The sequence below is a fragment of the Schistocerca cancellata genome, chromosome 2 (assembly GCF_023864275.1).
Source record: "Schistocerca cancellata isolate TAMUIC-IGC-003103 chromosome 2, iqSchCanc2.1, whole genome shotgun sequence".
NCBI classification, from domain to species: Eukaryota; Metazoa; Arthropoda; class Insecta; order Orthoptera; family Acrididae; genus Schistocerca; species Schistocerca cancellata.
This window is the reverse complement of record NC_064627.1, coordinates 734,275,420-734,290,073: the sequence shown is the minus strand read 5'-3', so window position 1 is coordinate 734,290,073 and position 14,654 is coordinate 734,275,420. Positions and strand designations below refer to the sequence as shown.

Here is a 14,654-nt window from a genome sequence, read left to right as displayed (position 1 = left end):
TAAAAAAATTACGAAGCCAGATTTCCTGCGGTCTCCTCGTTAGCAATAATTTTTTTAAGGAGACTGTCAACGGCATCGATATACTTGGTGAAATGCGTGAGACACACTGTGCTGTTTACAATATATTTATACACAACTGGTTTCTATCATTGATCATTTTCACAGTGGAAAAATTTTGTTTGTGACATCACCACATGTCATGCATGCTATACCCTTCAACTGACTTCCAAGTTTTGTTCCGTTCGAAAGCTTTTTTCTTCACATTTCCGGTTTCTTGAAGTTTTTTTTAATAATGTTCGCAAAAACAGGTCATTATTACTTGACACCATCATGATACCTTTCAGAATACAACTGCACTATTGCTACGGGATTCTGACGGCGTTTCCCATAAAGCGAAAACATTATTTTTCAACTGTCGTCAACATTGTAAAATAAGAATAGAATCGCATTCACGTTACTATGCCAGAGCAATTGTGCTGTGGACTTACTGCTGTTACATGTCACTTATCTTCAGGTTTTCAATGTTTCCTGCTTGTTTAAGCCGGTATTATGGCGCTGAGTATCTTTTTCTAACGTTTGCAAGTCAGCTCTGCAGTATATCTTACTGGTTAAATAGAATGTATAACTTGTGAACTTGGATCGCTAGATATTTTTCCGCTGTGCAGATGATCCGTAATCGAAACCGCTCGTGAATAAGGATATTGTATGAAAGCTTCTTGTTAACCTTCAACCATGCAAGGACTTGAGGAACCAATGCCATGCAAAATATACATCTATATAGATACTCCGCAATCCACCGTACGACGCGTGCCGGAGGGTACCCTGTACCACTACTTACCAGTCATTTCCTTAGCTGTTTCAAACAGGGCGAGGGAAAAACGACTATATATATGCCTCCGGATGAACCCTCATTTCTCGTATCTTCGTCGTCGTTATGCGCAATATATGTTGGAGGCGGTAGAATCGTTCTGCAGTCAGCTTCAAGTGCCGGGTCTCTAAATTTAGTCAGCAGTGTTTCTTGAAAAGAACGTCGCCCTAACCTCCAGCGATTCCGATTTCAGTTCCCAAAGCATGTCTATAATACTTGCGTGTAACCAGTAACAAGTAACCAGTAACAAGTCCAGCAGTCCGCCTCTGCATTGTTTCAATGTCTTCCTTTAATCCGACCTGGTACCGATCCCACACTCTCAAGCAGTACTCAAGAACAGTTGGCGCTAGCGTCCTACTTGTGGTCTCATCTAAAGATGAATTACACTTTCCTGGAATTATCCCAATGAAGCCAGGTCCACCATTCGCCTTCCCTCTCACAATTCTCGAAAATGGTTCAAATGGCTCTGAGCACTATGGGACTTAACATCTATGGTCATCAGTCCCCTAGAACTACTTAAACCTAACTAACCTAAGGACATCACACAACACCCAGTCATCATGTCACAATTCTCACATGCTGTTTCCACTTCACATCGCTTTGCAGCGTTACGCCCAGATACGTAAACGCCGTGACTGTGTCCAGCAGGACGCTGTACCTGAACGTTACGAGATTATTTTCCTTACTCAACCGCATTAACTTTTTTTTTCTACACATAAAGCTATTTGCCATTCATTACATCAACTAGAAATTTTGTCTAAGTCATCCCGTAGTTTCCTACAGTGACTCATCTTCGACATCTTACTGTACACAACAGCATCATCAGGAAACAACAGCAGATTGATGTCCACCCTGTCCTCCAAATCATTTATGTATACAGAGAAAAATAGCGGTTCTGTCACAATTCCCAGGGGAACTCCTGACGATACCCTTGTCTCTGATGAATATTCACCATCGTGGACCACGTACTGGGGTCTATAGCTTCAGACGTCTTCGAACCACTCACGTATTTTTAACTCATCCCATATGCTCGTTCCTTCTTCAACAGACCGCAATGGAGCACCGCGTAAAATGCGTTGGGGAAATATAGAAATATGGCACATGCCTGTTGCCCTTCATCCATAGTTCGCAGCATATCACGTGAGATAAGAGCAAGCTGAATTTCGCGCGAGTGAAGCTTCCTAAAATCATGCTGAATCGTGGACGTAAGCTTCTCGGACGCCGCATTTCTTTCCGAAGGTGGGCCAATCCGCTATTAAGCAGCCGGTCATTACGTTTTACCTACAGCTTTATGTTGTGCGGGAACTCTTTACGCGACCTTAGCCTGTGCCCACGGCAGGTCTTCGCTGTACTACTGGGCGCACTACGACTTCTTCAACGCGAGCCGCAGCGGCGAGGCGGTGCGGGGCAGCGCCTGCGACGAGGTGTTCCCCGCGTGGCGCAGCGCCTCCGGCCGCCTGCGCTCGCCGCTCAACACGCTGGTCTACAAGCGCAGCCCCGACCACCACCACAGCGTGCGCTGCCAGTACCGCTTCATCACGGACAGGAGGCTCTTCGCCAGGGTCATCCTCACCATAGAGTCCATGGGCTTCAAGGTAAGCGGGATCTCAGTAGTTACGTTATCACTCGGCTACTAAATAGTTTGCCTGAATGGTGGGTGTTTAATAGCACATCGTCATTCATGATGAACTGGTCAAGAAGGACTGGGAAAGATATCACCACAATCCTTGTTTGATTGTATGTATATAGACTGAAGCAGCGAGTGAAAATTTGTACCAAGGCCGAGAACCGAACACAGGTCTCCTGCTTACTAGGCAGATGTGCTAGCCATTAAGCCACGTGTGTTTTTTTTTATATACACAAATGGATAAAGAAATGCCGTTCCTCTTAAGTCACATGACGACAATAATAAAAGTCGTCCCGTTACGACATCAGGACGCTCCATGCTATAGACCGCTGCGGGCTTTCAGATGACTGTCGTCTCGTCGCTGTGTTGTTTCCGTTGTTTGTCCAGTCTCATTAAAAAACGGAACTGGAAAGAGAGTCGAAGGTTATCTTCTCATGTCATGGCTAATCCAGCTGCGAGGCGCGTTATGGAATGCTCTCCAAAGAAAATTAGAAAAAATATTGTACGTATTTAGGGTTATCAAGCCGTCCGCTGTGGCCGATCGGTTTTAGGCGCTTCAGACCGTAAACGCGGTGCTGTTACGGTCGCAGGTTCGAATCCTGCTTCGGGTACGGATGTGTGTGATGTTCTTAGGTTAGTTAGGTTTAAGTAGTTCTAAATCAAGGTGACTGATGACCCCAGATGTCAAGTGCCATAGTGCTTAGAACCATTTGAACATTTTTTAGGGTTCCTGACGATCACATAATATCGTTCGTTGAGGTAATTCCAAAAATAGGGTACTGTCTTTTACGTCATTGCCGAATAGGTAGTGAACAGCGTGACTGCTAATCCACGTCACAGACTTCGTTTTTGCTCTTGGGAAATACACCCCATCTGGGGAAAGAAGTGGTTGTGTAGTTATCCTGTCGGTAGTCGTGCGTGAGAGGAAAGCCAATATCTGACGCACCATATACCAAACGTCCTTTGCCGACCCGCATTCGAAACGATGTTCACCCGTGTCAGTCACTTGGCATATGGCACACAAGGGCGAGTCGGCGAGGTGGAAGTGATCTAGGCGGGACCGGCACAACTGTTTCCCATCAACAGTTATGTATTATGCAGATTGCACATCAATATCAAGGGTGGTGGCAGTGCCACACAGCACGCCACTTTGTAGTATGGTGTTTCCTTTCTATCATATTCGGGATCCTGTTCAGTTGTGTGGCAGTGTATATCGCCCTCGTCGTCATCAAGCGTGTGGGTAGCAGTGTGGTGTAGATGTAGCTAAATTCAAGGACGAATTGGCTAATGTAGAAGAAAGGGGCTGTGATGTCCGATATCATAACAGGGGGGGGGGGGTGAGTGAGGTCTCCAGTAATAGACTTGTGAGGTACGTCGGGCTTCGTCACCGCAGGTGCGGATGACAGCTGACGAACAGGGCCTTCGCTCTGTTCTGAAAATGTCAAAGGCCTAAACTCGGGAGGGAGAGGAACTCCTAACGAATCTTAAAAAACATGCCCGTACTAACAAAGGATTCCAAAACCTCCATCATGCGGTGAGCCAGAGTAGATGGTATCGAGAGTATCTATGCAAAATGGGGGATGCGTGACGCCAAATAGACGTTAACGTTGGCGCAGAGGTTCGCACAACTGCACGGATTTCCTGGCACGCCTCCCTCCTCGATCTGAATTCTCACTGCGATCCCAGATACCATTAAAGTCTCTGAAAATGTGTCATTTCATCTCTATAAGAACCTGCACCTGGCTTGTAGGCTAGTTCCCCCATTTTTGTTCAATGCTGAGGTGCTATTCCAGAACATGGAGAGCCTCAGCAAATCTGTTCGTGTGTGAGAATTTAAAGTAGACTGGGGCGGCAGTAAGAATTTGGATCGAGGAGAGAGGCCTATCAGGACAATTCATGGAGTGACGCAAACCGCTGTGTCAAGGTAGCTCAGTGGCTGGTGCACCTGCCTAGTAAACTGGAGACTTAGGTTCGGATCCCGGACGTCGTACAAATTTTTCACTCTCGGCTTCAGGCTTTAGACATAAAATCATATCCGTATGAGACCGGTAAAGTCTCTGATAGTCTGTCATTTCACTTGTTTTATTAACCATCGAGGTCTTTTCTGTCTATAGAACAGGGACAGTAAGGGAAGATCCCAGTCTACCTCCCAGACCTCTGAAAAGCTGAGTTCATTCGTTTTCGATCCATTAAGAGGAGTTTGCAGGGCCTTTGCGGTCAGTATTAAATGAGCCAAGCTTATCTAACCGATGAGGACAGTAATCAAATATTTTGCGGGTAACTTATTCAAGTTAATTATATCTACGGAAACAGAACTAAGTGACGATGTAGAAAAGAACCGGAGATACATTCTTTTAAGTTTAGTACTGGTTTTATTACCAGTATTTGTAAATGTAAGCCCCTAGGTTCATACCTATTCAGATCATTACCATGATATTGGTTCAGTTGACACAGCATGTTCGAATAAAACGTGTAACAAAATTTCATGAAACTATCAGAATAAGTTTTTGATATATAGTTGCATAAAGATAAAATAGGTCATTTTGAAAAAAATCATACATAAAGATTGAAATGACAAAAACTGAAATTTTTTAATTAAGAATCAAAGGTACCTTGCAGCATAGTCAGCATCATCACCTTTGTCACTCTTGTGTTGATCTTGCTTTTTTGGTGGTGAACTTGGCTGCACAATGTACCGTGGCAAGTTGCACCTCGTCTAATAATTTCAAGACCTGTACAGTATCACAACGTGGGATGGTTTTAACATGGGATGGAGCCCTCATTCCTCCAATTATTTCGTCACTAACTTCCAATTTCAATGTATTTAACCCTCCAGACACATTTTTGGGGAGGCGTGTTCAGCATTATTGAAAAACTCATAGGGATTATGATGCCACTCTGTAGATACATTCAGAGCAGATCTGGGTGAGCTAGGTTCCTTTAAACTGGCATGATGGCTCCCACAACAGTTTCAGGAATAGAATTCTTATGTTCAGTACAAACTCCTGAGACATCAGCCTTCTGTAATATACATTCAGATTCAGATAGACAGAGAGAATGTATGAATTATCTGTCAGTTACATTGTTGAAAAACGAAAACATGGTCCAAGAGGGCTGCAATCTGTTGTTGTCTGTGCGTTTAACTAATTTCGACTCGGTGTCAGTTTCAAGCACCTGAAATACATCCGCGAAAATGATGGGATTATTTTATATATTTTCTATGAAAGATCTCGTATGTGTATACACTTCACTGCCAAAGTACATGAGATATTTTGTGTAAAGACACAATATATAAACCAATGCTACCATTTTGTGGATACATTTGAGGTGCCTGAAAATGACAGACGATCGGAATTAGCTAATGGCACAGACAATTAATAGATTACAGCCTGCTCGGACCATATTTTCGTTCTGAAAACGTATTGAGGTCTTGGAGCCCCACAAGATCAAAATTCTGAAAACTCGGTGGAAGCATGAGATTCAGACTGATGTTTTAATACTTTATAAACCATATCTGTTATTCCTAATGCCCATTCCCATAGTGCTGAATGAAATATACCAGACAAAAGGTGGACATTGTTTTACAACGATGACATATTTTTAACTGATAACTTCAATCTTTATGTATTATGACTGCAGGTCCCATATACAGGTAGTTTCCTCGACGTCAAATAACATATTAATAGTCAGACTACTCAATTTGCTCTAAAATACCATATATTTATTAAATTAAGAATAGAAAGAGATAATCTCTAAAATTTCGTTGCACAGGCCCTTTGTTTGAGGCAAGTAAATTACTGTATTCACTTGACGAAATGAAACTCAAAAGTCTTTCAGGACTTCCAAATGTCCAGAAATGATAGATAAAAAGCTTAAATAAGTATTTATCTTTGGGCAGAAATAAATTCTTGCACTATATGCTTTATAAGACCCACACATTCTTCGAATACACATAGAAAAACACGTTCTTCATTATGCTGAGTTGTCCTTGCGTCTGTCTTAATAGTTTTGTATCTTCAAGAGTCGGATCATTTACACAATTAGCACAAGTAATAGTTTACCTGTAGCTGCTTTAATTATTCAACATGCAACACAAAAGCACAAGTTGCTTGGTTGCCGTGTTAGACTTTTCTTTAAAAGGTTGGATGAAAATTCTTTAGTCATAACATCGAGGTGAATTTTAAATGAGAACGTCATCTGGATAGGCCGGTGACAAGTGCGTTTGCGACGACGGAGCAGGTGCGTAGGACTGTAAAAGCAATGACGTGGTGCCTCAGGACCCACCAAAGTAAGCCAGAGCATTCCACGAAGTTGTTTTCCGAAAGTGATGGACGAGATACCTCGACGCCGTTCAGGACAGGATTGTACGAGATAATGACGACGTCGACATTCCGTGGATTGCATGAAAACATAGAATAGATGGGTGTTAGAATAGTGGCACACACGAGGTAACCGCGTGTGGGCCAAAAATGTTCATTTGAGGTTAAAGTTAATTTGCTTTCTCCTTCCACAATGAAGAGTGCGCGATGATATGAAACTTCCCGACAGATTAAAACTGTGTACCGGACCGAGAAACGAACTCGAGACCTTTGCCTTTCGCCGGCAAGTGCTCTACCATCTGAGCTACCCAAGCGCGACTCACACACCGTCCTCATAGCTTTACTTACGCCAGTACTTCGTCTCCTATTTTCCCAACTTCACAGAAGCTCTCCTGCGAACCTTGCAGAATTAATACTCCTGTGAGAAAGGATATTCCGGAGACATGGCACAGCCAAAGCCTGGGGGATGTTTCCAGATTGAGATTTTCACTCTGCAGTGGAGTGTGCACTGATATGAAACTTTCCAGCAGATTAAAACCGTGTGCCGGACAGCGAACACACTTAAGGGTTTCATGTACATAGTTAAATACACCATTCCAATGTTCATGTCTCCGCAATATCCTTCCTTCCAGGACTGCTAGTTCTGCAAGGTTCGCAGGAGAGCTTCTGTGAAGTTTGGAAGGTAGGAGACGAAGTACTGGCGGAACTAAATCTGCGATGACAGGGCGTGAGTCTTGCTTGGATTGCTCAGCGAACGGCCAATGTCCCGAGTTCGTTTCTCGGGTCGGCACACTGTTTTCTCCTTATTCTACAATGGTCGTTTTCACTTGCATCAGAATTTATTTGTAAGGAATTCTCGTGAGCATAAATTTGATGCCACTGTATCTTTACCTGGCTGTGTCAATCTTATTCACGGCACACTACAGAGAGCTTGTAGCTTATTTTCTTTAATGAATGTTTAGTCTAGGGATAACTAAACATAGGTGTAGCTTACAGTGCCTTTGAGCGTCGTTTTGTCATTTTAAAAGACCTTTTGCTTGTCCGTTGAAAGTTAAGAGTCTAGGTGTCTGAATCAGGACACCGACGTTAATTGAGTCTTGCGTCGCCATACCGGGCAGCCATGCTGCTGTAATGAATGGCGCGTACTCATATGTCGTTGATTTAGTGAACGTTCAAGACGTGTGTATCACCCGCAGTTTACAGTATTTGGTATTATTCACTGATCGAAGAATCTTTTTGTGACTGCATTTGCCTTTCGTTTCCGAAACGTCCCAGTACTGGTAAGTGAAATAAACTTTCATATTCGCATAATTGAGAGTGGGTGAAACAGTTACTACGCACCGCCACCCGTCACCCTTTCGTTTTCTGCCCATCACAAACTGTCTTAAATGCACGTAACACAATTAGTTGCTAAGAGTTAATGAAACAAATTTATTCTCTCTTCTTCGTCTTATAGAACATATTATGCGTGTGTGTGCCTCGCTCACAAGTAGTTGGCTATTAGCCAAGAGTTCATCTGATGCTTTTACTTTATACTACAAAACTTTGTACATTTACAGCTTCCTCTTTCTGTGCTGGAAGGTCATCCAGGTGACCGGAAAATCGATGTTTCGTCCTTTAACTCCGCTCAAACGGGAACACAGTTTAGTGCATATAGTGTTCTCCTCAATTGTTCTTAGCAAGCTCTTATCCATTCACTGAAATGTAAAGACAATAAATTTCTAGTGCGCTAACGAAATCATTACATGCACCAATGTGTGAAAAAAGTCGGCCCCAACAACGGAGTCAATCGAGAATTCTAAGCGCTGAACTTATGAAATTCATTTATTTGAGACTCTTACACGCAATTTTATAGCACCCCACATCAACCTATTTGTGCATAGAAATTAGTCTGATATATTAGTAGAAGCGTACATTTGTTATTTATCTTGTTAGCTTCACATGGCATTTTAAGACGAAAACTTTGTTCCTTTTTCATTCACATACCAGATTTTTTTTCTATGAGACTACTCACTTACTCCTACAAATAATTATATACCTGTTTAGAACATTTCAAGCTGATAACAATAATAGGCTTAGTCCAATTATCTTGTGCTACTCAAAATTCTGCATTTTCTTCAAAATTTGGTCAGAAGCACCAGTGTAACATACCAAGCGTATATTATTATTTATTGATTTACACTAATTGATAAGATTCTTATCACCTACTAGGTTTTGTTGCCAGTGTATCTCTACATTATTTCGTCATACCACCCAGTGACAGATATTTCCACTGGGTTATGGTCATGTTAAGTTCACAGCATAGAGCTCTGCGGTTTCATTTTTCTTGGAAGAATACATATAATCCTCAGTGACTTTGAGGACTAGATGCTATTTACATTCTCATTTCGTTACTAATATACAAAGTTTATTGTCAGAGTTCACTACAAATACTTTTACAGCTTACACTCGTTACTGTGATGAAGTTGTTACTGAAAGAGATCCCCGTAACACTACAAGATCGTATTCCATTAATTACATTATTCCCGCTGTACTTGGTTGTTTATTTTTATTAATATGTGGTGAGTTGCTTACTTGGATCAATAGCGCAGAAACGGAATATTGTCTAAAAGGGCGTAAATGAGCAATACAATTTTCTGACCTAGGCTTCGTACTAGAGTATTCATATTTATTTTACCAGTTGACACAGTTAAACTTAGATCCGTGTAGGATACCTCGTCCGTTACCACATTCCTTATTCATCCAGGCCTCTGAGAGTGCTAGTATTTATATTCTAGCTAATTTAAGTAGATAACCTTATCTGTTCTACATGAGAAAGTATCTGCTTTATTAAATACTCATTACATATGCATTTTTGCGCAGCTTTTTACATGTCCATTAGTTCAATTCCATTCTTTTTGAAGGTCGATTCATTCGTCCCTTTCCAATATTCCATACTCCCGGCCAACAGGCACCTAACTACTCATCGGGGATGTGTCGTTTGATTCCGATTCCCTTTTACAAATGTTCAAATGGCTCTGAGCACTGTGGGACTTAACATCTATGGTCATCAGTCCCCTAGAACTTAGAACTACTTAAACCTAACTAACCTAAGGACAGCACGCAACACCCAGTTTCCCTTTTACAAACTTATCCTAATTATTACAGTGGTCATATACCTATCCTTACTCATCATAATAAGTGTGTACCTACTGAATAACAGTAACGAACCTCTAATGAATTCTAGTTACTTACAAAATAGTATTTAGATTCATTTAGTAGAGTAAAGGTAAAGCATCTCAGAGAGAACATAGGACGATATTCACTTCACAGGAGTTCTACATTACCTATCCACTTTTATTATGCCTTGATTCAACCATAATTGGAAAGCATTCAACGGTGCCTATCTGAACAATTAAAAAGTGGGTGACCTCATATAAAAAATTGTATTTTCTGAGCCCGTCGTTCACTTTCTGCTTCTGTTGTGGGTCAAAGTATTTTTAAGACCTCCGTGTGAATATAGTTCTTTATACGTTTTGGTAGTGGGATAAGTAACAGCTCAATGATTTAGATTTAAACCGCCCTCATACATTCTGGTGGTGTTTTGTTTGTGTAACGCACCAAAGCGTGTGTAGTATGCCACGTTCAATGTATTGTTTCATGATCCGGAGGACGGTAACAGTTTGGGTTTCCGCCAATGTTATTTTATTGACACAAGGCGGGCCGCGTTCTGTGTATCGAGTATAATACAGCGGCTGCATGATTGCCTGCGTAACCGAACTGCTGTCTTCGTCTTGTGACGTAGCGCTCTAACAATACTTTACGTGCAGCTGCGAGAAGTAACTCGCACCGCAACTGTTATACGTTTTGTCATTGTAATCACTTCTGCTTGTCACAGAGGTGAAAATTTCAAACCGTTTGTATTTGAGTATACTTTTGTGTATCACAGTGGTCGTCAAATAGCTACCTGCGTGCCACATGCGACCCGAATCAATTATTTATGTGGGCGGCGATTCTTATCTGTATTTTCTAACAATACCTGTATGCATCTAACAACTTGCCGGCAAATCTAAAAATGGGGCATTACAGGCACCAACATTTTGAGAAGGACTTAATTTTAAATGACGTTGGTGAATTGAGCTTTAAGCTAAGTAAAGTTGGCCACCTGCGTCAGGGGCAGAAGGGAAAATAACGCTGACACTGCAAGTTTAGGGGATGGGAGAGGGAGAATGTTTTATTGTTTGTCTTCCAGTATCGACAACTCTCGAGCGTGCACGCGCTGTTATGGTATAAATATTGGCACAAAACTCTAACTTGAATCTGTATTACAGAGACTATCATCTCCAAATGCGAGATTTATTTGTATCAAAGAACATTAAATTACATACAACTGTTGTAATGGAATGCAGTGATCAGAGGCATTGAAATCATTTATGAATCTTTTGTGATTATGCCTCGTATTGCATAATGCATCAAAATATAAGTACAATTTCTGTTATTAATCAAGTAATTTTCCGCTTGCACAGAAAATACAACAAAACATCCTCAGGCAATTACACCACCAAAACTTTGGATTGCTGAGCTTCAACTTCTGGTCCGAGGTGCCGTTCCCCATAGTCCCCCTTGTATGTATTTGTGACGACAGATTTCTACAACACATTTCATCAAAGTAAGTTCTTACATTGGGCACTGGATTAGGATCATCACAAGTCGCCGCTACCTTAGCTACCTGGGATGTGTCATTCTTAAAGTGATTCCTTACTGCTTTTAATTCTATTTCTAGATTTCCTGCCTTATCGTTAATGTGACTTTGGACTTTTCTTGTCATTTACGGAAATCTTGTATTAAAGTTTCTTGCGTTCGGTCTAAGTCGCCACTGATCATTTCTACAGAAGTGTTTTGCTTGGTGTATGCTTCAGTGAACTTTTCAGATTGATCTTCGTTCGGTTTAAGTCACTGTATTCGTTAACCATATTGTCTTCTTTCTAAACAACGATAGTAAAGTTATCAGCTACGCTGTCTTATTTTTGCATGATACTATCTCTGATTTGATTCATGTTACTCGTTTGCTGTTTCATAGTCGACATACCGTTTATCATTCTATCCAGATTTTGATTCATAGTACCTGTTTCCCGTTTAGTAGCAGTCATTTCGTTTTTAAGCTACAGAAGTAGTTGCAAAATAGTTGTAAGTAGGCTGTTTATGTTTTCTATGTAAGTAGGCTGTTTATGTTTTCTTATTGGCAACGTAACGTAGCGCTCTGTATGAAAATCACTGGCTGTGCTGTGTGCAGCCTGTGTGCTAGTTTGCATTGTTGTCTGCCATTGGGGCAGCGGCAGCTGGATGTTAACAGCGCATAGCGTTGGGCAGTTGGAGGTGAGCCGCCAGCAGTGGTGGATGGGAGGAGAGAGATGGCGGAGTTTTGAAATTACATATATTATGACTTGTGATGATATTAAGGTAAATCCATTGTTTGTTCTCTATTAATATCTTTAATTTGCTAACTATCTCTATCAGTAGTTAGTGCCTTCAGTAGTTTGAATCTTTTATTTAGCCGGCAGTAGTGGCGCTCGCTGTATTGCAGTAGTTCGAGTAACGAAGATTTTTGTGAGGTAAGTGATTTGTGAAAGGTATAGGTTAAAGTTACTCAGGGCCATTCTTTTGCAGGGATCTTTGATAGTCAGATTGCGTTGCGCTAAAAACATTGTGTGTCAGGTTAAGCTCAGTCCTGTATAATTGGTTCTAAGGGGATGTTTCATAGTATCTGTTACTACACCAACAGACACAGAAGTATTCTTTGCCTGTTACTGGGAAGTAATTTCACTCGTCGCAGCTGTAGGGTTCTTAAATTTTCAGTGGCTAATTGGCCTTCTGATATCTCATTAGCCTACGTTTCCGTTTGTGAAGAAGCCATCATTCTAATTTGCTGTCGGTTTATCACCGCTCTGTTTTCAAATATACTGTATTCACAAACATGTCTTGAAATAAGTTATATTTTACATTAGCATCAGTACACCTGATGCCACTTTAACTGTTGGAAGCATTTCCTAAAATTTGCAATTGTCAAATACTTAACTTAATGCATCATCTTGGAGCACTGTTTTGTATTACTCCATTGAGATATGTCATACCCTGTAACTAGCTGTGCATCGTGATCAGAAACGCCATTCTGAGCACGGTTAAACGTTTATTTGATTAAATTTATCTTTTTCTATAACAATATAATGTACCAGTGTCCTACTTCTATTAACTACCACTGTGGGAATAAGAGTAACTGATATCAGATTGAAAGGTCCGACTAATACTTCATTTACATTCTTTCTATCAGGCCCTTACAGAAAATCTACATTGAAATTTCAAGAAATAATAATTTGCTTCTCTTTTTCTGACATCACAACAGAGAAATCCTGTTTTTCAGAAAGAGCTGTAAATTCTTCTATGAGGACCTATACAACGTTACATTTATAAAAGTACCACTACTTAGTTTAAGCACACAGGCTTCTACATGTTACTGTACACAGTTTTTTAGTTCGTCAACTTTTAACCCTGTGATAACTTTGAACATATATGGTAACTCCTCCTTTCACCATATTGTCTCTACTTACATGTGCTGAAAGCTTATATGCACTCCATTTGACTTTTCCATATCTGTAACTGTATGATGCTCAGACAGACATAGTACATCCTCAGTTTCCATTTCTTTCAAACAAACCAGGAGCTCATCTGCATTGCTTTATAATACCCTGAATTGCTGACGAAATATACTAACATTATTTTTCAGTCTACGTTTATGACGATCTTGTGATACATTAATATCATTAGTGCCTACCTGTATGAGCTTCTAATTAAGCTTAATTCCTTTTAATGTTGAATCACTGACCCCTGATCTTGGCCCAAAAAAGAGGAACTCCCTTGAACTGCAGTGCCCCTCTCGCCTCCTTAAAGATTTTGCTATCAACCAAGCCATTTTACCCTTCCCTTTCCTACTGACTGCCAAACCTAGTGAAATATCACCTACCAATGGAATCAAAAGGAACCAAAGCCATATCTTACCCAGTAGCCATCCGAAGCATCCGATCCAAGTCCGTACTGACCCTCCTTACATAGGTGTTCAACTGGAGCCGATCACACGTCTTGAAAACAGACACCCGGACAACATTTGTATGCTTCGTTGCGGAAGATATTTTTACCAGGCTACTCTCAACATTCTACGCCTGACCCCTGTTTCCTGCTCCTCTCACTATGAAAAACATCTTCTACCACTTGACTATGAAATGCACTGGGCTTGAAAAAGTTTATGACCTGATACCTGTCACATACCTTTACTTGCAAAATGTGGCCCGCACGTCTTCCATAGCTACTTCCTAGCAACAGAACTTTCCTCCTACTTTTCTTGAAACAATTTGTTTCCTAACGACAATCTGTTGTGTGTTACCTACATCTACGTCTACTTGTGCCTCTTCTTTACTTAACTGATGTAGCAAGGCAATTCTCTTTTGTGCCAGTGATGGAACTATCAGATACTCTTCACTGTCTGTTGCCCCTGTTCCCTACTACCACATCCCACTGTCTTAGCCTCCTCCCCTCCACATCCTCAACCTCATCAGTGCATCCCTAGCACTATCCAGCTCAGCTATATTGTTCATTGGACGGTAATACTGCATTTACATTTTCTAGGGCTATTCCCCTATCAAAAACATGTGCTGTGACAGCTCCACGTAAACGACTAAACTCGAAATCTACAAAGAAATCCGATGGTCCCGCTGACATCAGGTATTTTAAAAACGCTCATACGTTATGCGACTGTCTTGTCTAACTGAAGAGAATACTCTTATTCGTATCACCTTTTATTTCTTACTGT

At 41.1% G+C, this 14,654-nt stretch overlaps 1 protein-coding gene across 1 annotated transcript in view; it reads left to right on the top strand.

The window, feature by feature from the left end:
* Positions 1-14,654, top strand: part of LOC126158186 (uncharacterized) — a 413,927-nt gene that overhangs the window by 361,895 nt on the left and 37,378 nt on the right. Inside the window, exon 7 of the mRNA XM_049916426.1 lies at positions 2,208-2,463. Within this exon, the coding sequence (XP_049772383.1) occupies positions 2,208-2,463 (256 nt within the window). The remainder of the gene's footprint in view (positions 1-2,207; positions 2,464-14,654) is intronic.